Here is a 25,919-nt window from a genome sequence, read left to right as displayed (position 1 = left end):
GAAGTTGAGTCCTCTGGTTGTAACAGAGACTATACAGCCAGCACAGTCTAAAATGTCTTACAGAAAAGGTTTGCTAACTTGTGCTCTAGTGTACACTGTTAGTCCACTCAAGGCTCTCTTCCATCAACTGAAACAAGTTCTGCCTCAATGTATGGATGCTTTCCTCAGTAACAGGAAACCAGAACAATCATTTAACAATTATCGAGTGCCTAAATGATTGTACACGTTATAATTATTCCCACTTAGTATACCTACTGACGTAGTTGCCAGTCTTTTCTCATTGTACCGCAAGCTCCTTCAAGGCAGACAAGATAGTTTATGTGACTGGTGATGAGCCTGGTACACCATAGGTACTTTAGAAATTGAGTAAGCAAAATGTTGTAAGGTAACTATCTCAAAATATTCTCGAAAACACCAATTTAATCATCGCTAATCTTTGTGGTTAACAAGGGAAGTAGTCACCGGCACACCAAATTGTAATACTCCAATCTGTTCCTTTTAATATGTCCTTATACAGTCCCCCCTTTCCTATATAATCTGATACATACATAGTTTAAAAGTCATTAATTACCTACTTTTTATTTTATAAGTAACATGATGTGACATTTAAAGTACCATCTCTATTATTTCTTTGAGCCCTAATGCCTTATTTTGGGGGAGATATTTGAGCTGACAGTCAAACATGATGATCACACTTATTACCTGGTATACCAAAAACTATTTTTCCAGTCAGATCAAAATATCCTACTTCTCACCTTCCTACAACATCCAATTCCTATACATTCACAGCTGTTCAAGGACCACTAATAAAATGCAGGAGGCTTTTTAACAATAAGGGAACACTTAAAAAAGTTAGATAAATTAAAGATGGCGAGGGAGATTAAATATTGAATTCCCTGACAGATTTTGACTTCACTGTCTTGAAATCTAAAAATTGCCATACCAAACACTGACAGCTTTCAAGATTTAGAGAGTAGACTGTTACTTGCTTCTAAAAATGTTCGATTTTTCTCCATAGGAAAATGACGGATTTTTTCTATCAATATTAAATAATCAAATTACTTATGCAAAATTAATCTGCTCTTCAATGAGCAAATGAATGCTCCCTTTAAATGATCTTTACAGATCCCTGAAGTTGCTATCCTGTCACTATTTAAGTGATGGATATTCAATTGAATTTTTCTGCATAAATAGTTCTGTTCAATCCAGAAATGAAGTAGTATGATGGGACAGTCAACAGTTCAATAAAAATGCAAATTTTTAAAATTATTAAAATGTACTTAAAAGTAACAAACTGTATCACACACTTCTTAGATTTAGAAGTGTCTTTCAATTTTTTTTTAAAAGGAAACCAATCTTTGAAGTTTATTTTTTGACTGTAGCTATTTTTCAATCTTCTTCTTCTTTCTCTCTGGTTCATTAATGTCCATGTTTGAGGCATCAGTGGGAATGCTTATTCCTGGTATCTAAAGTAATGCAAATGCAGAAAAATAAGGTGAGTAAAAGCATAAAATAAGGAATAAATCTCATTCTCATCTTCTCCTTCCCCATTGACACTTTGAAGTTCAAAAGGAGGTAGGGGTAGAGGGGGGAAAGGGCGTTGGTAAAGATTTTCTATACAAAGTATACATATTTCACACACAAAGTTACAGTGGTTCAAAAATGTAAAAAGAAGACATGATCTCAATAGGTGAGAAGCATGTCACTGGGTAGTGTGTGTTTAACAAAACATGTCCAATTTATCCTAACTGAGCCACTGTGACTGTCAGCATTAGAAGCCTCAGGTGTGCTGGGGCAGAACAAAGGCTAAGAACCAATATCTTAGGTGAAACACACTTGATCCTAATCTTCAAAAGTGCAGATTTCAAAACTGATGGAAGCGAAAAAGGACTAGGCAGAGATCTCAAAGAGCTCTGGTTTTGGCACCAAGCACCTCAGAAGAACCCTAGACTTCTGGGATCCCACGGCCTAGTGAAATCAGTGAGAAAAAAGGATTTGCTATGCAAATAATTTGGCCTCTACACTACTTACAGGATTCCCTCGATCATTAAACAGAAAAGACTTGTGACTATATCCTCCTCTTTCATAAGATACATACTGTTTGTTCCACCACAACATGGATAATATAAATTCGGTTCTTACCTGTGGTTCTACCAGGGACATTCGGATTTTCTGATGCTGAAGATTAGATGAGTCTAACATGATTTTCACTTTAACTTTATCAAATATATGGAACACTGTATCCTCTATTTTAAGTGAAGGTATCTAAACAAAACACATTTTACTATTTTTAATTGCTTCCATTCACTTGAGGCTTTGTTTTAATTCTTTATAGTTTATCTTTCATAGTGATTTAAAAGTTTAAATTTAAAAATTACTTCAATATTTAATAAGCACATCTAGGTGTCCAATATAACAAAAACCACTAATCTAGTAGCCTCACATAAATATGAGCTATTTATGTGCATACTCCCTCCTTTAAGATGGTCCCAATATATATTCATTAATCTCAGGATTCTCACCCCATTAATCAGCAAATTGTGGGTCTAGGAGAGGAGCACAAAGGCACTGCAGGCAGAGTTTATTATTGTTCTACTAAGGTTAGGGAGGCGGGAGCATGCCAGGTAAGAGACACTGGAAATAGGTTAAAAAAATTCTTGAGGCAGAAATAGAAGTATAATGATGTACACCTGAAACTTATACAATGTTATAAACCAATGTTACTGCAATAAACAAAAAATACAAAAAAAAAAAAAAAAATTCTCTTCCTGGAGCTCTAAGCAGCCATTTATTCCTTCATTTTAATCCATCTGTCCACCTAGGGCAAAGAGTAAATCAAGTCTTCTTAGAGACGAAATCTTTACATGGTATAAAAGAAAGAAATCAAGGACCTTTGTATGTGGGAACAAATACTGAGGTGAGAAATTGTGAGTAAAATGATAAGCTTAGTTGGCATAATTAAATTCTGTAGGGTTCAGGGGCCGGCCCGGTGGCGCAAGCGGTTAAGTGCGCGCGCTCCGCTGCGGCGGCCCGGGGTTCGCTGGTTCGGATCCTGGGCGCACACCGACGCACTGCTTGGCAAGCCATGCTGTGGCGGCGTCCCATATAAAGTGGAGGAAGATGGGCACAGACGTTAGCCCAGGGCCGTCTTCCTCAGCAAAAAAAGAGGAGGATTGGCGGATGTTAGCACAGGGCTGATGTCCTCACAAAAAAAAAAAAAAAAAAAAAAAAAAAAATTCTGTAGGGTTCAAAAAATAACCCTTTCAGGTACCATTGGTAACCTATCAAAGAAAAAGTACCCCCCAAATAAATAAATAAATAAAAACATGAGAAATACTGTACCTCATCATCATAAAAAAGCCGTGGCTTTGGTTTATCCTTTTCTTCAAAAAAGACTGTACCTTCTAAACCATACTTTGGAATTAACACCACAATCGCATTCTTTCTTACGAACAGAATATAGGCTTCTTCGCTTACTATTCCTTTGCTTTTGAAAAATAACTGTAAAACAACATACAGCCTTATTAAGAATTGTCAAAGATCTTGAAATTAATAAAAAAAATATTTGAAATTAAATAAAAAGGGAACAAAACTTCATCTCTCCTAACATTATCAATAGAAGGCAAATAAATACCTGGGTATGAAAAGCCACTGATGCACGTTGGGCATATTGAGCCATTTTGTGCCGGAAATTGAGATTTTTACATAAATCTGCAAGCTTGTGTTTGTCTGTCAACTCTGGATAAGTGCAGTCAGCCCTGATAGCCACAGCCAACAACCGGTGAACAATGATGTCTGCATATCTAGATACATGGAAGAGAAATAAGAATCACGCCACGTTAGCATTAAGATGTCTTTTTAAAATTCAAAATTAACTATTTTCTATTTTAACTTCATAAGGAAAAAGGACCTTCTGATGGGCGAAGTAAAATGTGTGTATATTGGTGATGCTAAGCCATAGTGATGAAAATCATTATCCATTCCAGAGCAGAAGTATACAGCTTGCATCATACAGCGAGTGGCTAATATTCTTAATAGAGTGTTTAGATACGGGAAACTAGGAGAATCAGCCCGGTCCAAAGAGTCGGCCAACGACTTGGCTGTATCAGTTTTAATTTCCAAATTCTGTGAATAAAGAGGGAAAGAGTACCATATTAAACATTTTAAAATCAGTACCATCATGTCTTCAAAATACAATGAATCAGATTGAACAAATATGGTGTTTTTGACCAGATAATAAGTATTTACGCCTTTTATCCTTACCCTAAGAGAACTAAAAATAAATTTATAAAAAGTAGTAATTGTTTCATGCAACACTGAAGCTTAAAATTTTCTGAATGCATTTAAAGGTACTGAAGTATCAACATTCTGAAGAAGTTTCAAGGGAGAAAAGGATGGTGGTAGCTAGCAGTAATGCTATTTCTCAAAGTCCAATTTGTGTTTGCCTAATCTTTGTCGGGGTAGAAATAAATCAAAGCAGATCTGGATACTTTATAGCATGTCTGGATTTTCTCTGCAGATTATTTCCTTCCACTCAAAGCAAAAGTAAAGGTCCGAGGCAAAAGAAAACTGTACTGGTCACCACAGCTCAATGTGCTGATACATCAAACTTAGCTGCTTTGGTCTACTTGGGGAGATGAGGCAAAAATACTTAAATCCTCCTTCCTCTTCCCAGGTCTTAAGAGAAAATTCCCCAGTTTACAGTGTCAGCCTTATAGCAGAGGAGGAGCTGATTCTGTTCTGATGGATATGACAGGGGTAGGCCCACCATGAAGGTCTGAAAAAGGTTCGAAACCAATGCCATCCTGTTAGAATAATGCCCTGAGATCCAACACTACTCCTTCCAGCTCTCTTCTGGACAGGAAAGATGGGACCTAAATAAGTGATTCAAAGAAAACCAATGTAAGCCACAGTCACCCCAGGGGTAAGAGTTATTATGCCTAAATGAAAGTCAACTAATCAGAGGCAGGGTACTGTATACAGTGCTGAGGAAATGGTGCCCTGTCTACATTTTTCCTCTTTTCATGTATGCAATAAATGGACTTCTTTCTTAGGAACATGATATAAAGGGGGCTTAAGTGAGTTGAAGATAAAGAGAAAAAAATTATTTGTAAGTCTCTGAAGTTAGGCACTTCAGAGGAGGCATGAAGTAACACAGGCATAAAGAATGTGTGTAAAGGCACAGAAATATGGAAGAACTTAATATGTTCAGGATACTGCAAATAAGGGTCGGGAACATCTGGCTTTAGCATAGGGTGCTCTTTCAAGACATTAAAAGATTTTATTAAGCAAATGATTTCAATGTGGGAAGAGATGACTAAACCCAAGTTAGATGATTTCTTTTTTTTAAATCAAAAAAACTACTGGCATCAAGTAGTTCTGCATCAAGAAACAACAAAACTTTTGTGGAGATGTAGCTAATAATATTGATAATAAAATTATTCAGTGCCATGGATAGAACACAACACAAATACAGATGATTTTTCAAACTATGGGATCTTTACCTTGGATTTAGCTGCCTTAATAAGAATTTCATAATTTGATGGAGGAGGAGCAGGATGTTTTCGAAGCAGAGCATGTTCAGAAAATTCTTCATGAATTTTTTTTGCAACAGAGATATTGGCAAGTAACATAAATTCTTCTACCATGGAATTTGTTTCTCTGCCGATGGAAAAATCATGAAATAAGCAAAAAGAATCTGAGACTTCCATATATCATATTTATTCACAAGTTACCTTTTCTACCAACAAGATAACGGAACTATCTATTTCCTATGTAAACATTCACATGTGTGTGTACACGTGTATTTTTAATAACTTAAGGCTCTTTCATTTCTCAGCTACTACGCTAACATTCTCTTATTATGCATCTACTGCATGAGTAAATCTCATGCTAGAGGAGACTTTACAAATTGCACTAAAAAAATAGAAGTTTTATGAACTTTAGTAATACAGTCATGAGTGGCTTAATGACAGAGAGAATGTTCTGAGAAATGCATCATTAGGCGATTTTGTCACTGTGCGAAATCAGAGTATACTTACACAAACCTAGATGGTATAGCTTACTATACATCTAGGCTATATGGTACTAATCTTAAGAGACCACTGTCATACATGCAGTCTGTCGTTGACTGCAATGTCATTATGTGGCACACGACTGTATAAAAAATCTAAATCATAAGTATTTTCATCTCCTTATACTAAGTCCAAAGAGATTTTTATTTAACTACAAATCCATAAAAATAAAGTTTACTAAGAAGAATTAAAAGCTATTTAGGTCATACAAATTTTGGCTTAAAAAATTAAAACTGTCTGGGGCCGGCCCGGTGGCGTAGTGGTTAAGTTCGCATGCTCTGCTTCAGCAGCCTGGGGTTCACAGGTTCGGATCCTGGGTGCGGACCTACACACCGCTTATCAAGCCACGCTGTGGCAGGTGTCCCATATATAAGGTGGAAGATGATGAGCATGGATGTTAGCCCAGGGCCAATCTACCTCAACAAAAAGAGGAGGATTGGCAACAGATGTTAGCTCAAGGATAATCTTCCTCAACAATAACAAAAAATTAAAACTTTCACCAATAAATCACCAAAATGAAGAGATCATATTTACAATAGCTACTTTGGGTGCTAATTATTATGGACCAGGCATTGTATATATATATCATAGTAGCCCTGTTTTGCAAATGAGAAGACTAAGGACGTGAAGATGTGTAACATTATTCTCTTGCTCAAGGTTGGAGTTATTAAGAGTAACAGAATCCGAGCCCACAAAATTTGACTTCAAAACTCTTAACCAATTTGATACTGCCTTTCATTCTATTAATAGTTAGTCTATGTTCATTTAAAACTTAGTTTAGTAAATGACTGCCTGTTTACATAGTGCTTTCTTTCTCCCAAGTCAATGAACATGCATTATTAATCTTTCATTCATGTTTCCATTTTTAACATCTTATAACTTCTTGACTTATCCTAGTTATTCCTAATATACTTCCTAAAGCATATTAATTTCTAAAATATTAGGAAGACCTCCAATCATACCTTTAAAACTATGGGGACAATCTCTTAGAAATATAGTTTTTCTTCTTCTTGGTAAGAAGAAATGGGTGATAGCCTACTTTGGCCAAGCTGGATTCAACATTTTCCTCAAAATAGCTCCTAGTACTGGGCTCATTGTTTGTATTAACATTAGACTTAATTGCACAGAAGTTTGCCCAAAAGTATTTTTTAATTTTAGCTTTAATTCTATAAAGCACATACTGGTCCTGACGAACAAATTTCAGTATATTCCCATTTCTAACCCCTGGTCATCTACTAGAGGAGTGTAAATGCCTGTTTAATTTCAGAATTATTTTACATAAGAGGCATGGAAAAGAGGCCTAATTCTGATTTAACCAAAAATAGCCTTGCTTCCTAAATCTTAACCAAATCAATAAAACAGTAACAACAATACCTAACATCCGAGTACCCTTCACAACACCCTACTATCAATTCTATTTTACCAATAAATAAATTGAGGTGTAGAGAGGTCAAAGAACTTGTGCAGAGTTATTGGCAGAAGTAGGATCCAAACCTAGGCAGTCTGCTTCCAAGCCCGTGGTCTTGACCACTAATCTACCCTATCACAGTATATTCTATATTAAATACTTAAATTAATCAGGGCAATTTTCTTTTACTTGCTATAACTATTAGTAGTCAAGTTCTAATGTATCGCACATCAAGACAAACCAACTCAGGGCCGGCCCCGTGGGTAGCGGTTAAGTGTGTGCACTCCGACGCTGGCGGCCTGGGTTCAGATCCCGGGTGTGCAGCGAGGCACCGCTTATCATGCCATGCCGTGGCAGCGCCCCATATAAAGTGGAGGAAGATACGCACAGATGTTAGCCCAGGGCCAGTCTTTCTTAGCAAAAAGAGGATTGGCATGGATGTTAGCTCAGGGCTGATCTTCCTCACAAAAAAGAAAAAAGAAAAAAAAAAGACAAACCAACTCAAATTAGAAATTTTTCTGTTATGATACTTATCTCAGTTTTACATAAGAAAAACTAAAAAGTGAAATCATATTTGCTTTTCTATATATTTCATAAGTCAAAAAAATCTATAGAAATCACAACTCTAAGAGAAATAGATAATCAGGGTATAAATATATTTTATTTATTAACATATATACTAGACATTATTTTTAATATCAAAATTTTATCTACTGCCCATTGAAAAAACTGCATACCTAAGTTCCTTGGTCTGCAGATCTATAGGATCATGAGTTTCACTGTCCATGTGGAATCGAACTTCTGGAGAAGAAAGAGTCAAAGCCCTAAATAAAAATTAAAGAGGTAAATTAGTCAAGTGAGCCAATAACACACAAAATCCTGGAAGAGATTCTTTTAAAACAGAAAACGATTATAACATGCGGCTAAAAGTTTTTCTTCTGAAGGCTTTATGACCATCTGCTAAGTTTTATGTTCTATTTTCATGAATAGTTTAATACTTTACAGATTTAAAATGCATTTAAAAAGAGAGGACAATAACAATACAACAAAATACGAGTTCTTATGCTTCTGAGGATTTGAATATCTTCTGTACCCAAACTATGAGTTTTTACTGAGCTACATGGGTTTGTAATCACTTTTATAAATGAAGAAGGTAACTGGCAGTATTTTATGTACTACAGAAAACAATGTACTGGGGTGAGGGATAAGGGAGAGAGGAAAAAGGGAAGCTGCCACAGGTAGATCAATAACATCAGACGATCCACAGTTCAAAAGTATCTTCCACATACTCTCAACCAATGGAAAGGAGACTGATAAACTACTACTACAATTATCTTACAAATACTGATGGCTCTTAATATTTGAGTGCCATGTGTCAGATAACTTACTATGCTAAATGCTTTACATGTGTGCTTCATTTAATGAGTCGGCAAGTTCTACTTTGAAACGTAAATTCCCACTAGGCAAGGTAAGTCTACTGTTTCTTCACACCCTGATGCTATTTTCATCACGTCAGCTTCAAATCAACCTAAAACTAAGAACTTTAATGAGGCTGGGTAACCTTGGACAATCATGGAGAAGAGAAAAAAATGAAGGAAAAAAATAAGATGATATGGGGCAAAGTAAGTGAGATTCCAAGTCCTTTTTTCCCTCAACTCTTCACGTTTATTAGAAGAACTACAGAAGGAATACTAGACAGGCAATCTCAACAAATACTCCTTTCTTGCCATGTGGTATTTACAACAATCCTCTACACTAGATTTATTTATTAATACATCTTGACCCAAAAAGCAAAGTATACTATTCACACTTTGATCATTTTTTCTTCATAGAACACTTAAAATGTTATGTCTATCCATGACATAACATCTCCGCTTTAAGAAAGAAATAAGATAGATATAATTTAAGACATAATATATCCTTTAAGAAGGTAAAAGATACCAATTTTTTTACTGATTGTTTTCTCAACTCTCCCCAAGACTGAGAAGATTCAACAATATGTTTTACCAGTAGATGACTGTCTACTCACAAAACTAAAAGTACAGACTGTTTTTGAAGTTAAAAAATATCTTTTCTGGGGGCCGGCCCCATGGTGTAGCAGTTAAGTGTGCACGCTCCGCTGCTGGCGGCCCAGGTTCAGATCCCGGGCACGAACCGAGGCACTGCTTGTCAAGCCATGCTGTAGCGGCGTCCCATATAAAGTGTAGGAAGGCAGGCAGAGATGTTAGCCCAGGGCCAGTCTTCCCCAGGAAAAAGTAGAGGATTGGCATGGATGTTAGCTCAGGGCTGATCTTCCTCACACACACACACACACACACACACACACACAAAAAAAAAAATATCTATATCTATATATATATCTTTTCTGTCCTAATTAGGAGAAGCTGTATTACAAATGCAAATTTACATCTCTTACTTTAAAACCACCAAAATGAATATGGTTCCTATTTGTGTTTGAGTCACTTTGCTTTTAAACCAAACTTCCTAAAAATTATCTTTATACAAACTTTCTTCTGATACCAGGCATACTGTAAACTTCAATAAACAAATATTTTCTGAAAAATTGTTTTGTGTCACAAAAAAAATCTAATTTTATTCCTCTTATTTACATCTAAATGACAAGCTTGAGCAATACTTTCACGGGGTTTTACTACATCCAAATTATCCTTACAGTTTCAAGTTTCTGATTTAGGATCATATGACTAATTCCCAGAAAACTGGGGTGTGAATACAGATAGAGGTGGCTCAGCATAACTACCTAGAACAACACTGTCCAATGAAACTTTCTGCAGGGATGGAAATGTTCTGTATCTACACTGTCCAATATGGTAGTCACTAGCCACATGAGGCTGAGCACTTGACATGTGGCTAGTGCAACTCAGGCACTGAATTTTTAATTTTCTTTAATTTTAATTTAAATACGCACATTTTATGAAAGAGCACAGATCTAGAGTTTGCACCCCCCGACAAAATCACTTTTAGTAACCACTTGTGACCCTACCAGGATGAGCATGGAAACCCAGAGACCAACATCTGAAAGGCTCATGTACTCACTATACTCTGATAGTTGATGACATCTTACAAGAATCAAATTTCCTTTAACTACTGTTCTTCAACAAGTTTGGGTACTTGGATACTCCTTATCTTACATCTTTGCAGTTAGACAAATGCCATATAATAGCTAAAAGACGCATATCTGCCACTAGCTATCAGATCTTTGGGAAGACTGCTTCTATGTAACTTCTAGTCATTTAAAAAAGGTGTTGGATTAAACAGTCTCTAAAATCTCTTCCAACTCTAAAGTGTAAGAAGGACTTCCCAATCTACCTTTACTTAGACATCTGAAAACCAAAGTGCAATCTGGAGACTCATTTCTAATTAAAATTAGAAACAAGCCATAGGAAAGTCTTAAGGAGCTCTTGCCTTCCTAGAATTTCTTCAAGATGTTTAATTCAAACATACCAGTTTCTAGCACAACAAATTACAAGGATAGAACTCCTGAAGAAACACCAGTCCAGAATCCAGTTGCTAGTATTTAAAAGGTAGCAAGAAGAATAGGATGTCTCTACTTAAGAGTCTCTAGTCAGCCTATTAAATAATTCATCATTGTCCACCATAAGAGTTCATAAATTATCTTAATACCAGGATAAATGAATTACAACACATCTTAATAGATATTTTTGAAATGTACCCTTTTTCGATTCTTCTTTTTTTCAAGATTTTAGCTAGTTTATTTAGTCTACGGAGACTGGTGGTAATATCATCATTCATGGCTGCTGAATCAATTCTCATCTGAGCTTCAGCATATGTAAGGGAAGCCTAAAAAAGAAACCATATAAGAAACCATATGTTAATATAATTCTTATAAAAACTGGTTTACTATGTTCTCATAGTTCCATGACATAAATTCCATAATTTTGAAAAACCTAAGATCAATAACAAGAGAGAGCCTCCTAGTCATAACACTTATACTCCATACCTATGATTTCTGGTTCATTAACTGATGCATTATACAACATAAGCAAACTTACGTTAAAACAAAATAAAATGGTAGTATTGTTAGTAAATAAATTGTTTAAACTTTACTTTCATAGCTCAATTAATGTATAAATACTTAGGTCATGCTAAAATAAAATAAAAAGGAAGGTTGGCTTATTCTCTGATAATGACTGTAAAGTGAAATCCTTTCCAGATGATCATTACTTCTTTACTCACTGGCAAATAATTAAGAAAACTGTAATAATCTAGACATCATGTTTTACAAGAAATCTAATAAATGCCCCAAATTAAGTATCTAAAAATAGGACAAATCGTAGTAGCAGAAAAGATTTAAAGTAATTTCCAATTACAGTCTATATATACAAATAGTGCTTCTGTTCTTCTTGTACTCCTTATGGAAAACTACCATATTTTAGCTTATTTAAAAAAAATAGCTTCACAAGTAAAAGTCAGGAATAGCATAAGAGTTAGATGATGCAGTCCAGGTCAAATTCCTAGAAGAGCCGAATTATCTACTAGGGGCTAAGAGCTCCCCTTCTAAAAACGTTTTCTCTTAATATGTTCACTAATTTTTTTTTTTCATATCATTTTGTTACACTGACCAATTCTAGGAGAATTATAAACTCATGCTATCTAAAAACACAAATCCAGGAAGGCTTAAATGATTCACACATCACTATCTGTCAGTCTAACACTGACTTTCTTTCCAAACACTAGTTGATCAGAACAGAAAGAAAGATGGTAAAGGGAGAGAAGAAGTGGGTAAATTTGGAAAATGGATCATTGGAAGACAAGGGGTCTGGCAAACTCAGAGGAAGATTCAGGGCAAAATGAGAATACAAAGGAATCTGGGGAGAAGTACAAAAAAAGGAAAAGGATGAAGAGAAAGACAATGTGGCTCCATTCTGTCTGAACACGGACCTCAGGCTAGGTCTACTGGAATCCAACTATGATTTATAATATCATTTCTATGAGAAAACATGAGAAACAAGAAAGTGGTGTACACACCAACTTTTAAAATACTAACCAGTTATAAGTTGGGACAACTTCAAATACTGGGGTTTCTGAGTTAGGGCAAAAAGTCATCTATTTGGTCTTCTCAAGTATACAGGCTTTCTAAGTTTCCAAACATGGGACAACTGCCACATAAACTCACTTCTAAATAACATCAAGAAGTAAGGAGATAACTGAAAAAAACTAGATTTTGCTGCAAAACTGGGGAAAAATTTCTTTAAAAAAAGCCTAACTTTTTCAAAACAATCTAGAATACTGTTAAAAGTACCAAACATTTTAAACATTAAACATTAACCATGAAACTAACCTTTGAATTAATGGCACTTTTGGTAAACCTCGTTTTTAAGATTTCAGCTTTACGATTCATTTCCCAAATACATGAAAATGCCAACCTATGGGGGAAAATAGACAGTATTCATTAATGGGAATCAGTTAAAGTAGTAAATACTATGTTCTTATGAAAAAACATGCATAAATACCTGTCAACGTTACATCTTAAGGAACATAAGTTAGAGCTAAGCAACTCCGGAACCATGTCAATCCTCTGGAACAAATAAAAATAAGAGTCACAGATTACTTAGCACATTTATTTGAGGTTCTATTCTCAAACAGCATTAATTTAACAAGATAAAAAAAGGCCTTTGCGAACAGAATTGAAAAAATGTGAAATAAAAAGTCTATTGCTAGAAAAGTACTTACAGACAATTGTTAAAAAAGGTAAGCAACGAAAGAAAACTGGACTGCGTGTCAGTGGACCTAAGTTTAAGTCCTCTGCACTAACCACCTGGCTGTCCTCTGGAAGTCTGAAATCTCTGGTCTGCGTAAGTCTGTACTAGATAACAGACACAAGCCATAGTAGCCCTAGGATTGGACTTTTCTCCAATGATTAACACAAACTACATGGTGTTTTAAATGTACTAAAAAAGAGAGACACTAAATTTTTATGGAAAAAAGCTACATGGAAGAACTTTGACAACGAATTCATAACAGACTAACTTTTCCTTCTATTTTCACAATTTTTCTCTGTAAGTTTATGGGAGCATATTTGAAGAGGAAGAATAAATGGTAAATTGTGATAGAACAGACTCATGTCTTGACAATCAAAAAGAGAAAATACATTAGTTACCCATAGATCATAAGTTAAATGCTATACAACAATTTATACCAACTATATCTACACATTATTTGGGGCACACAATAACAACAAACATCACAATATCTTCACTGATTTAAGCCCACCTTATTCTATGTATGTCTTTTAGCTAATTCATGTGCTATTCCAAACTGTTCAAGAATCCTCAAGTGCCCATGATTTTTACAAACTAACTACGCATAATTAATATAATACTCATTCATCTCATTTTATTAAATACTGAGGCTGTCCTTTCCTCAGGAAATACCTCAGATGATTTTATTATTAAGAATAAGGCTGATAATGAAAAAGTTATAAGCATGTATCAAAATTCTATTTTACATTTAACACATTTACCTTCTCACAAAGATACACAGTTGTTCCCCTTCTGGCTGATTCTTGGTCTAAAGCATTTCCTGGCCTAATGAAATGGCTAACATCAGCAATATGAACACCAACCTTAAAAAGAAAAAAATAAAAGGATGTCAACATGCTTAATTGGGTAAATGTACTAATGAAGTTCTAATGAGACAAAATTTAGCTAAACTGAAAAAAGGCTCAGTTACATTTACCATTTCAATTTTTGACACATGCCTATTAGTTTCTGCAGCTATAACTAACTATAATTGGCATGAATAATTCACAAATTCTATAATGAGTCAAAAGAAAATGAAGAGATCTATATTTAGAAAAGAATGTCATTACAATACAAATACCTCCAAATTTCCATTTTCAAGTTCTCTACAATGTAGAGCATCATCTATATCAGTACATCCTGGTGGGTCCACACTACAAACACACAGATGTCTCAGGTCTTCTCGATTTTTCATGTCCTAGAAGATGTGACATTATAAAAAAATAAAAAACTATTTGGGTAGCAAAAATGCAAGACAGCTCTTAGGAAATCAACAATATCTATATTAAAAAAAAAACTTAGCTTTATTTGTTAATGATAACCACACATTATGATTTGTAACTTGTGGTTTCCTCATCTTTGAAAAATTTGACATAAACTACTGTCAGTACCCTAGAAAAAGTCACCTTTTAGTAAAGCAAATGATTTTTGTAACACCTAAAAGTGCTGTATCTAACTAAAGGCAGAGGAGGAGGGGACTGTGGTTTCTACATATTTAAAATACATACAGAAATCAAACAAAACTGGCTCAGCTATAGTAATTTATAAAGTCACTAAGATTCTTTTCAACTTACCTGTTCAGTAATGCTCCACGGCATCTTTGGTAGAAAGCTAAGAACAGCCTGTGAAAAAGGCTGATGGGGAACATCATGCTCAAGTAACAAAACTTCTGTTTCCGTCTCTTTATCTCCAACTTCCCCTAAATTTTTTACAAAGTGTCCCTAAAACCAAAAGGTATTATTAGAAAAGTGTATTTCACAGCGTTTTGTTTGGTCATTTATATTTTATCATCACATTAAATCCTTGAACATGTATATATCACCTTAGCATTTCTAAATGTTCTCACCACTTCTTCTTAAAAATGACCCCTTGGTAAATGAGAGCTGAAAATGACAAGACTTCTCAAGTGACTTATGACGGAGACTTCCTGAAGGCCCAGTTCTTATATAACAAAGCATCTGGTTACTTCCTATTACCTTTCAGGTTTAAAATGTGCTTCAAATAAAGTAGCTTCAAAATTCGTTTATCGGAATCTACGTTAAGTCTCAAACACCATTTTTGTAGTCGCTATCAAAGTTATTTGTTTGGAAATATGAGTAAAAGTAAACAATTTACATTGGAATGTCATAAGTAGTGCATTCAATTTGAAAATTAATCTTATCAGGTAACTTTTTGAAATATTCCTAAATCTCAGTATGAATTTTATACAAAAGCAGATTCTACTTTCACTAGAAGCAGCAATTTTATTCCCAAATTTTTAATTAATAATTCAAGCTTACGTTTGGATATCTGGAATTTCTGGGCCAACCATCAACAGCAACAATAATTCTCCGTCCTTCTAATGTAGAAGCCTGTCTGGTTTCAATCCGAATTCTAGGGATTCTCTTATCAGCAGGTGTAAAGAGATGTCTTCTTGACTAGAGAAAATTAGGAAAAAAGATTTTACACAGACAAAAATCTGGTGATGAGGGTAAGGAGAGGGCTATAAGTTCTACTAAATGTATATCATTTTTTATTACATAGCAATGTGCTCTTTACTCACCTCCTTAATATCAGATTTAGAAAGCATGCCACAATATGGCCTCCAATTCCTTTTTATTATTCCAACAACTCTACCTGTAGGCTTTAACATTTTTTCATTTACAGCAGTCTTAAGCTGAGATTTAAAAATAAAAATCTTCAGTTATTTTTTCTGTAAGTATAATGAGACAATTATCCTTCAAAATTGGAATATGAATATGGATACTAAAACTTTCAGGCAGTAAATTATGACACAAAACTACAGAATCTTGATGCTTCAAAATTCTAGGCAAGAGCATGCCAAACCAAACTACGGAAACAGTTTCATAATAATAAAGCACTACAAACACAGATGACCAAAAAACAAAGAAAAAAAAAAAATAACCAAGTAAACATGTCAGAACTCAACTCTTCATTTTAATATAAAGATCTACTCACTAAAACACACACAGGTCTTGGAATTAATAGACTAGGATTTTAGTACTAGTTTGCACTAATTAGCTGTGTGTTTATTAATTCATTAAAAAAGAGATGTTATCTTTAAAGTTTCTTCCTTATCCAAAACAAAAACCCAAATGAAGAGAATTTCTTATCAGAAATAGCAGGACCTTATGCTATTTCACCTCTAACATTCTCCTATGGCCTAGACTCTGCAAGGACAATGTTATAATAAGACTCCAGAGTACTGAATATAATTCATGGAAAAACAAGAACTACAAATGTTGTATGAATTCCAACTATTCATATTATTCCTGTAATTCTACAACAGGGAAATAAACAGGTCATATCGAGTAGAATTTCTCTTATAAGAAAAAACTGATGGGCCGGCCCCGTGGCTTAGCGGTTAAGTGCGCGCGCTCCGCTGCTGGCGGCCCGGGTTCGGATCCCGGGCGCACACCGAAGCACCGCTTCTCCGGCCATGCTGAGGCCGCGTCCCACATACAGCAACTAGAGGGATGTGCAACTATGACGTACAACTATCTACTGGGGCTTTGGGGGGGAAAATAAATAACTAAATAAAATTAAAAAAAAGAAAAAACTGAAAGCATTCTCTTCATAATAAATATGGTAATAGAGAAGGAATTATTAAATGTACCCAAATATAAGGGCCCAGAAGTACATCCATTATGCTGAGGGAATTTTAACATTTCAGAAAACTTTAAATTTGTGTTTACTTAAATCTCACTAATTCAGACAGATCATGTCCCTGAACTGTCATAGAGTTCCAGTTTCATACTCAAGTTAACAGTGTTTTTGTATTTAAACTCACTTATTTGAGCAAAATAAGACATTAACTTAAAAGAAGACTACTCAAATATTTAGAGGGAAAAAAATCAACTACGAGTATGACATGTATTAAAACTACAGAACTATAACTTTGTTCAATAAATCTGAACAATGCAATCTGTTTAACTTTCTCCAAAGCTGACAGATTAATTAATTATACAAAGCTACACAGACAAAAATTAAAACCTGTTTGGTTTCATACAATGCGTGCTCTCTCCTCTTCTTTCTCCACATCATCTTCATTTTGGCCTTCATCATGTAAAACCACAGAAGATGGTGCTACCCACTGATTCTTGGGGAGAAGCTCCACAGCCACAATATCTTCATGAATAGCTCGGTTTAAATTTTTAAGTCCTTGTAAGATTATCTGTGTAAAAGAGCATGTGCCCAGAAATTCTTAATGGCAATAAAATAATGGGAAGGTTACCAACCAAAAGTTTAAATACATTTTGAATGTCTCTCTATCTCTCTCTCTTCCTTTATATTTTTCCTTCCTCCCTTTACTCTGCCCTCTTAACTTCTCAATATCAAGTAAAAAAAACATGGTCAGAAAATATGGGTTGTGCTCCTGACTTCACCGTAAATATTATATTAGTACCAAGAGACCTTAAATTTTCTTGACCTCTCTAAATCTTAGGGTCCTGACTGGTAAAATGAAGAGTACCTACTTTTACAGGCTGGGTTGAAGACTAAATGAAATGTAGCATGCAAAGCAGTTAGAAGAGCACCTGGCAAATAGTGAGCACCCCAAAAATGACTGCTTTTCACTTTAAAGTGTGGGAAGCCCTCTGGAGCAATTACATGTTAAACAGTACATCCCATAACTGGTTATAATATATAAAATAGAATCATCCTATTTATTATCTGGGTGACTATATTTTTAATCTCTTAAAAGTAAGTTAATAAAAAGTTCTTCAATAAGCAGTTTTCTAAAAAAGTGATTAATTCTACTAGTATCTACGACTTCGCACATAACTGCCTTGAAACTGATGAATTGGGAGGATAAAGCAAATTTAAATTCTCAGATAAAATTTTAAACACTTATGAGAAAAAAATAATGAACAAAAAGTATTTTAGAGTATAAGCAATTTATTTACACACTTGCCTCTTTATTTTCTTCAGTGTCTCCATGAACCCATACTGTAGCTTCTAAGTAATTTTCCCTGCTGGCTCTAAATGTTCCTTGAAGGTATGTACCAGATTTTATGCCTTGTTGTAGCTTACTTAAGGGAAGATGCTCTGAAAATATTATTTTTCCACTTTCTATTTCATTCTGTGAAATAAGCAAACCAAAAGATGTAGTTAGTATGCAAGTCTGCTGTATGCTCAATATACAGCTATTATCACTATGAGTTGATTTCTTTTAAAAACCATCCACGTTACGGTATATACAACTCTAGGAATTTGAGAGAAGATAGCACAATGAGAAAAAAATGTTTTCTATTCCTAGGGAAACTTATACAAATATTTCAATTTCATTACGTTTTGGTGTTTAGCCACAGATGCATGCCACTAAGAAACTCTGCGTAGCCCCTTCTCCCCTCCTCAGGCCTCACAAAATGAAAGCACATGGTTAAGTGATCAAATGAGCAGGTAGGTATGTAAAAGCTAACTTGAAGCCTCAATTCCACAAAATAGGAATGTGGCTACCGAAAGCACAAGAAAAGCGATTTTTATTCTGCCTCTTTTAATAGCTAAGGATATAAGACAGAGGTAAGATGTAAACTGCTTTAGATCAATCACAACATCTATCACGATTCTTAGACACCTCAACATCCAAAGTCCTGACTACTTGGCTCCTTTAATTTCCTTCCTCATTTCCTACAAGCAATTTTCCACTTTCCAAGGAGATTCCTTCATATCTTTTTCTTTTTTGTTTACCTCTTCAACTTCCCTGTCTTCCTTCCTCACTCTCAGATGAATGACCTCAACCTCCATACTGAGAATCGCAGCAATCGAAGACCTACTTCATCTTCCCACCACTAAATCTGCCCACCTACCTGCATCTATACCAAAACCTCAGCTTTCTCTCCTGCAACAATGAAAAGAATGCTTCTAGTCTTTCAATTGGGCACTACATACCGTCTCCTCTCCTCTATTCAAGAACTCTGTCCTGTAATTATCATCCCTCTCTGGAATCAAATTTCTCCCCTCTCTACTGTAACATTCTCACCATTGTATAAACTTATAATAATCTGACTTATTAAAAATTACTTAATTTTGCATCCCCTTCCAGACACTGGCCTGATCCTCTGTGCCACTTAACATCAAAATGCCACAAAAGCATTGTCTGTAATTGCTGTGCATTACTTCTTCACCCATACTCTCTCATGTTTCATCCTCAGTCAATTGAAACCATTACTGTCAAGGTAACTAACAATGTATTATCTTAGCAAATTCAGTGGTCCATTCTTAGTCTTAGCAAAATTTTTAAAAATGATCTTTCCTTCCCTGAGACACTTTAGCTTCCAAATCATCAACGCTTTGATTTCCGTCCTACTTCACCGGTAGCTCCTTCTTATTTTCCTCTGCCAATTCACTTTATCTTGATATTAAATGTTGAAGTATCCCAAGGCTCAGTTACAGGCTCTTTTCTTTTCTTTATCTACATTTACTCCCTTATTTCCTCCCATCTTTAAAAAAAAAAAAATTCCTCTTGCTCCTACTTGCTCTCCAACTACCACCTCATTTCTCCCCTTCCCATCACAGAATTGAAAGTGTTACAGTACTGTCATTTCTCTCTTCCCATTTTTTCATCTATTCACACTTCCTTTTTGTTTTGTAAAGTAGCTTGTTGAAGACAAGCAGGGATGGGGAAAATGCTATAAAGACTGGATGTATGTCTACTGATCTATTACAAAAAGCCTATTTCTATAATAACAATACCTATCATTTACATTTACCATAGCTATGTGCCAGGCACTGAGAAAGAATTTTACTAATACTACTGTTGTATTATCTCATTCAATCATCATAACAATGCTATGAAGTCATTACTGCTAAACACACTTTACATATAAGGAAATGAGGGCTCACAGTAGTGTAATTATCCCCTTAGCAGACCCTCTCAAGCCCACTATTGCAGTAATCCCTTTACTCATCCCTCCGCCCCTAATCTTGCCCTTGATACAATGTATCATCTTACAAATCAGTGTTCTTTCAAATAAATAACATTTCTCATCATTCTCCCCAATTCCTCCCAGGCATATTCTCATACACCCTTAATTTCTTTTTGCCTGCCTTTTTTATAAGGTAGGGAGCCCAGAATTCTATCTGCTACCTTCTCTTCATAGCAGCCCTTTAGTGAGATCTTTGTAAGACAGTTTGAAAATTACTGATCTACCGAATAAATTCTAGGTCCTCATTATCTGGACCCTACCCTTCCGGTTCTACCTCTTATGACTCCCTGCCCTCCTCCTTTGGGGTTAATGCTACAGCTCTATGTTCTGTGTCCGCAGTGCCTGCTACTTCTTTGTCAAATACCTATTCCTTATTCACAAGCCAGCCATGGATTCCTTTATTTATTCATCAAGCAAGTAGTGCCACCACGTGCCAGGCCCTCCTCAGCTTACTGGGCATGTATCAGGAAAGAGTGCTATTTTAGAAAGTCAAGTGCTTTATGAACGGCATTTCAATAAGCCTATTATAGTCACTCTTATTGTTTCTAACCCAACTCCTATTTCAATTCCTGCTTACTCACCAATATTCCAATTTTTAAATTTGATAACTATAAGCCTAATATCCCAAAGTGGCTATTTTAATATTTTCACTTTTTAAGAACAAAATAAAACAAACTCAAACATACCCCTTCTTCAGACAAACAAGCAAGACGATCTATGAGTTCGGGGTTCGCAGTTAGGCTCTTGACGTATTCTTCACCTGAAAAATAAATTTTGTTGCTCTTGATAAATTCAAGTGTTTTTTTTTCTTACATGTGAAAGAACACGGATAATCTTTTTGTGACAATGTATCTATCAATTTTTTTTGGTGGGGCGGAACCTATATCTGTTGATGTGGTCATGACTAAACAAAGGCAGTGGGTCAAGCATATCTATGAGCTTTTATTGCTAAGACAATTCCAAATGGTGATGGGGAAATGAACTTAAAATTACAAAATGCAAAACTAACACACGAAAGTATACAAGAATATGAAAATATTAAATAGTCAAGTAACCTCCGACCAAGGGCCTGATGATAGTTCATATTTGCAAATGCATATAAAAATTCACAGCTTCTACATTTAGACTTACAAGTGAAAGCTGGTATTCCTTCTTCTATGGCTTTCTCTTTGTTCTTCCTGTCATTTGTTATGAAGATAACTTGCAGCTGATTCTCTGCTGACATTTTCTTCAAATGTTCATTGTACCATTTTGCTGCTACTCGAATGGCTCTATCATTCCTGTCATTAGCATTTTCTCCCTGTTCTTGCTCGACATAAGTTTCCCTAAACGTAAAGGAAAGGACAAAAGTGAAATAAGTGGAAATCAATAGAAAAAAGGACATGTAAAAAGTCTTAGGACATAAATGTTTAATAAACACTAACATTAAAAGTCAATAGTGTATCTTCTTCTCTTGAATGTATTCAGATTTACACCTCAGAGAGGAAATAAATAGGATTCTTATAATTAAGTTTTTAAGACAACAATTTGCTTGGAAAAGAAAATTATACTATTAATGGAACAATAAAAACGCTAAAACAATTTTATTTCACAAACAGAAAAAGTCAAGATCAGAATTTATTTATTCATTTACTATTGAAGTATAATTGACACACAATATCCTATTAGTTTCAGGTGTACAGCACAGTGATTCGATATTATATGCATAACAAAATGATCATATAGTAAGTCTAGTTACCATCTGTCACCACACAAAGTTATTACAATATTATGGACTATACTCTCTATACTGTACACAACACCCCCATGACTTATAACTGGAAGTTTGTGCCTCTTCACCCCCTTCACCGATTTCTCCAACTCCCCCCAAGCCCTCCCTGCTCTGGTAACCACTAGTTTCCTGTATCTATGAATCTGTTTCTGTTTTGTTTTGTTTGTTTCTTTGTTTTGTTTTTTAGATTTCAAGTTTAGAATTTATATTTTAGGGTGGGACATTAAATAAGTAATAGTTTGTTGAAAAAAATTATAATAAAACTTCTCAGGTCTGATAATGAGATTTCATTCCAACTGTAGATTAACAGTAATTCCTAAAAGCTACAAATGGGATGATTTATGATCATATGATTCTGTAGTCATTAAATACATAATGCACATAAATTATCAATGATAAATACTCAGTAAACGGCAGACTATCTAGAGACTTAAAGGCCAGATACAGATATGATTCTATATTCCTTCTAAGTCTATCCACTCTGAACTCCCAAATATGTCAGTACACTTATTTCTTTAAACTTGTTCTTCAAAGCCAAATTTTTTTTTTTTTTAAAGATTTTATTTATTCAGCTTTTTCCCCCCAAAGCCCCAGTAGACAGTTGTATGTCATAGGTTCACATCCTTCTAGTTGCTGTACGCGGGACTCGGCCTCGCGTTGGACGGAGAAGTGGTGCCTCCGGGCGCTCCCGGGATCCGAACCCGGGCCGCCAGCATCAGAGCGCGCGCACTTAACCGCCAAGCCACAGAGCCGGCCCTTCAAAGCCAAATTTAAGTACAATAAGAAAATTCAGAAGCACAGTAACTTCTAGTGCTTAAAAATAATAAATTAAATTTTAGAACCTTAGACTTATTTATATTAACAGTTTTTAGAATTATTTTATTCCTCACCATTAAATGCACCTGCTAATGCTTTACGCTTATCCAAGACAGTCATAAATTTTTGAACTGGTTCACTGCACTTAAGCTAACAAAACTGCTAACCTCTGATTAAGAATATGATGATCATGCTCCACAAAAAACTTGGTCTTTCTGCACTGAAATACAAGTGGAAGTTTCTGTTTCTAGATTTCAAAGAGGAGCTAGGAATAAGAAGTCTACAAGTGCTTTACTGATGTTCTTTACAAGAACAATATCTAACTTTGGTATATAGGAACAAATGAGAGAAAATTAAGAAACTACATCTTCTTTTAAATTTGCATACTCCAACGGAATTTCATTACCAGATCTACCATCTAATCCAGTGATTCTCAACCAAGGGGTAATTTTTCCCCCCAGGGAAAATTTGACAATGTCTGGAAACATTTTGAGTTGTTACAGCTCTATGGATGGGGGGTAGAGCAGGAAGGATTGCTACTGGCGTCTAATGGGTAGAAGCCAGGGATGCTGCCAAATATCCTACAATGTATAAGACAGCCTGCTCACAATAAAGAATATCCAGGCCAAAACGTCAATAGCGCCAAGGTTGAGAAGCCCTGATCTTTTTTTGTGTGTGTGAGGAAGATCAGCCCTGAGCTAACATCCATGCTAATCCTCCTCTTTTTTTTTTTGCTGAGGAAGACCGGCTCTGAGCTAACATCTATTGCCAATCCTCCTCCTTTTTTTCCCCCAAGTCCCAGTAGATAGTTGTATGTCATAGTTGCACATCCTTCTAGTTGCTGTACATGGGACTCGGCCTCAGCATGGCCGGAGAAGCAGTGCATCGGTGCACGCCCGGGATCTGAACCCAGGCCACCAGCAGTGGAGCGCACACACTTAACTGGAGCGCACGCACTTAACCGCTAAGCCACAGGGCCGACCCAAGCCCTGATCTCATCTAATAAAAGTATACTAGGACTCAGCATAGAATATTTACGAACCATAGCAATGTATTTCCTAAAACCACTTATTATGTTCAAAGGTCCTGAATCTGAAGCATAAAAAGAATTCTATTTCTTAACCTTACCTTCTTCAGTGTGATCAGTTATAAGGTATTAGTTTAACTTTTAAAAGCCCATTAAAAATAAATCTGCTTTATATTTTTAAACTTTCCCTTCACAAACTTACCTTTTTTTTTTTCCTGCTGAAGAAGACTGGCCCTGAGCTAACATCTGTTGCCAATCTTCCTCCCTTTTTTTTTTGCTTGAGAAAGATTCGCCCTGAGCTAAGATCTGTGGCAATCTTCCTCTATTTTGTATGTGGGTCACCACCACAGCATGGTCACCGGTAAGTGGTGTAGGTCTGTGCCTAGGAACTGAACACAGGCTGCCAAAGCCAAGCCCGCCAAACTTAACCACTAGACCATGAGGCTGGCCCCATTCACAAACTTACATTTTATTAACCTATGTTGATTGTTCATATAATATGGTATTCCAGGAACCTAGGCAAATCTCATCTTCCAAGATTCTATTGCTCAACTCATGCTAAAACCAACTCAAAATGAAAACATTTTGGAAATAAAAGGACCTACTGTAGCCTGGGATTCAGGAGACCTCCGTTCTAGATTAGATCCAGTCAATGCCCACGCGACCTTAGTGAGGTCTATTTAGCATTATCTTCTGTACAGCTCTGTAAAAACCAGATCCTCCTCCCATAAGTATGAAACCTATTGCATATCTTCTGACAACATCACAAATTACTGCCAGGAACCCTCCCCCAAATTTAGCTAATTCTATGGTTTTCTGATAATTAAATAATTTCCCCCCTACCTATGGTGCTCATTAGTGAAGGTATAGAAATGCTTCTCCTGGTTATTAGTCACATCTCGGATTCGTTTATATACCGGAGCACTCCGATTTCTCACTTCTTGGAGAACTGTTTGCAACACAATTACATTCCTGATGGCAGGATCCTCGAGAACATCAATCTTTAAAAAAAAGAAAGAAAGAAAGAAAATTAATTTTTCCTATGTTCATCTGTAAATTGTTTCTGTCGAACAGAAAACAGTGTCGGTTTGAAAAACAATATACATTAAGGTAAAGAGCTATTTTGCTATAGAAAACCCTTCTGGTCAATTACAGAAAAGCACATGTAAACAGACTAACCACAAAACTTCGTAGATTTAAGTCTATTAATAAAGAAAGACGTTGGCCCACATAGTTCTCTTTCGTAGGCACTTACAAGCTGCCTGGGGGTCGCAAGCTGGAGGCCACAGAAGCCCAGGTCCCCGGCCTCCAGACACTTATAATCTAAGGCAGAAGAGACACCAGGAGTTAGGAAATTAATGTATCTTAAAATTTTTATGACTCCAAAAACTGAAAGAACAGTACAAGGAAAAGAACCCTGGCCTGGGGAATGGAAGGCAAGTGTCCCGATAGGGTTTGCGTCTCCCTAAGTACGTGATATTGCCCAAGTCGCCCTTCCCTGAGCCTCAGTTTCCCTCTCTGTGACTCCCCCCTCTCCTGGGTGGGCCGCGTTGCTCGCAGTTCGCCCGCCCACCGACGCACCTGGTGCAGCAGAACGTTGGTGTCAGGCAGTAAGTAGTGCGGCTGCGGGCAGAGGCTGCTCGCCGGGTCCAAGGGCTGGGGCTCGAGGACCGGCCCCTCGTGCGCACCGCCGCACGCCGCGCACCCTGGCGCACCGCAGCCGATGTCGTCCCGCAGGTAGTGCTCGCGCACGATCTTCATCACGCCGCCCGCCCGCGTCTTTTTTAAGAAAGTCTTGGACTTGAGCATCTTGTCTCACGCGCTGAATCCCAGAACCGCACCAGCGCTCTTCCGGCAAAAAGCGTCAAGCTAGGAACCGTGTCGCACAACTATAGCTTACCCCGAGGTTCGCCCGTTCCTTTTACAGGCTGTTAGTAAGCACCTTTCGCGGGAAAACGTCGAGACTGACGATGGTTGGCTCTCTAAGGGCTGCGAGGATTGGGCGAAAGCGAGGAGTTCGGGCGGATGGGCGGAGCCCGAAGCTATTTCCGTCCGTGAACTGGGCGGGGCCCGCTTCTGGACTCCAACTCCCAGCATGCGTTGCTTCCCGCGCCTGA

At 36.4% G+C, this 25,919-nt stretch overlaps 1 protein-coding gene across 2 annotated transcripts; it reads right to left on the bottom strand.

Annotated features, from left to right (window-relative positions):
* Positions 1–474: 474 nt before the first annotated feature.
* On the bottom strand, positions 475–25,718 carry DIS3 (DIS3 exosome endoribonuclease and 3'-5' exoribonuclease). Of its 2 annotated transcripts, none has more exons than XM_004423072.3 (21): positions 25,384–25,718; positions 24,646–24,803; positions 21,320–21,513; positions 20,875–20,948; positions 18,175–18,342; positions 17,272–17,436; positions 15,805–15,918; positions 15,542–15,679; positions 14,837–14,983; positions 14,344–14,460; positions 13,985–14,086; positions 12,975–13,039; positions 12,803–12,887; positions 11,174–11,301; positions 8,220–8,306; positions 5,505–5,661; positions 3,911–4,125; positions 3,635–3,803; positions 3,343–3,501; positions 2,143–2,265; positions 475–1,466 (listed from the first exon to the last, which is right to left on the bottom strand). In XM_004423072.3, exons 1-21 carry the CDS (start codon positions 25,609–25,611, stop codon positions 1,383–1,385), a joined length of 2,877 nt encoding a protein of 958 aa, XP_004423129.1. In that variant the 5' UTR covers positions 25,612–25,718; the 3' UTR covers positions 475–1,382. The 2 variants fall into 2 exon arrangements, with proteins under 2 accessions (XP_004423129.1, XP_014637278.1); XM_014781792.2 differs by lacking the exon at positions 25,384–25,718 and adding an exon at positions 25,058–25,240.
* Positions 25,719–25,919: the final 201 nt, after the last annotated feature.

Source organism: Ceratotherium simum, chromosome 10 (assembly GCF_057802395.1).
Source record: "Ceratotherium simum simum isolate JZ-2026a chromosome 10, ASM5780239v1, whole genome shotgun sequence".
NCBI classification, from domain to species: domain Eukaryota; kingdom Metazoa; phylum Chordata; class Mammalia; order Perissodactyla; family Rhinocerotidae; genus Ceratotherium; species Ceratotherium simum.
Note: the sequence above shows the minus strand (reverse complement) of the source record. Positions and strands in the feature narration are given on the sequence as shown.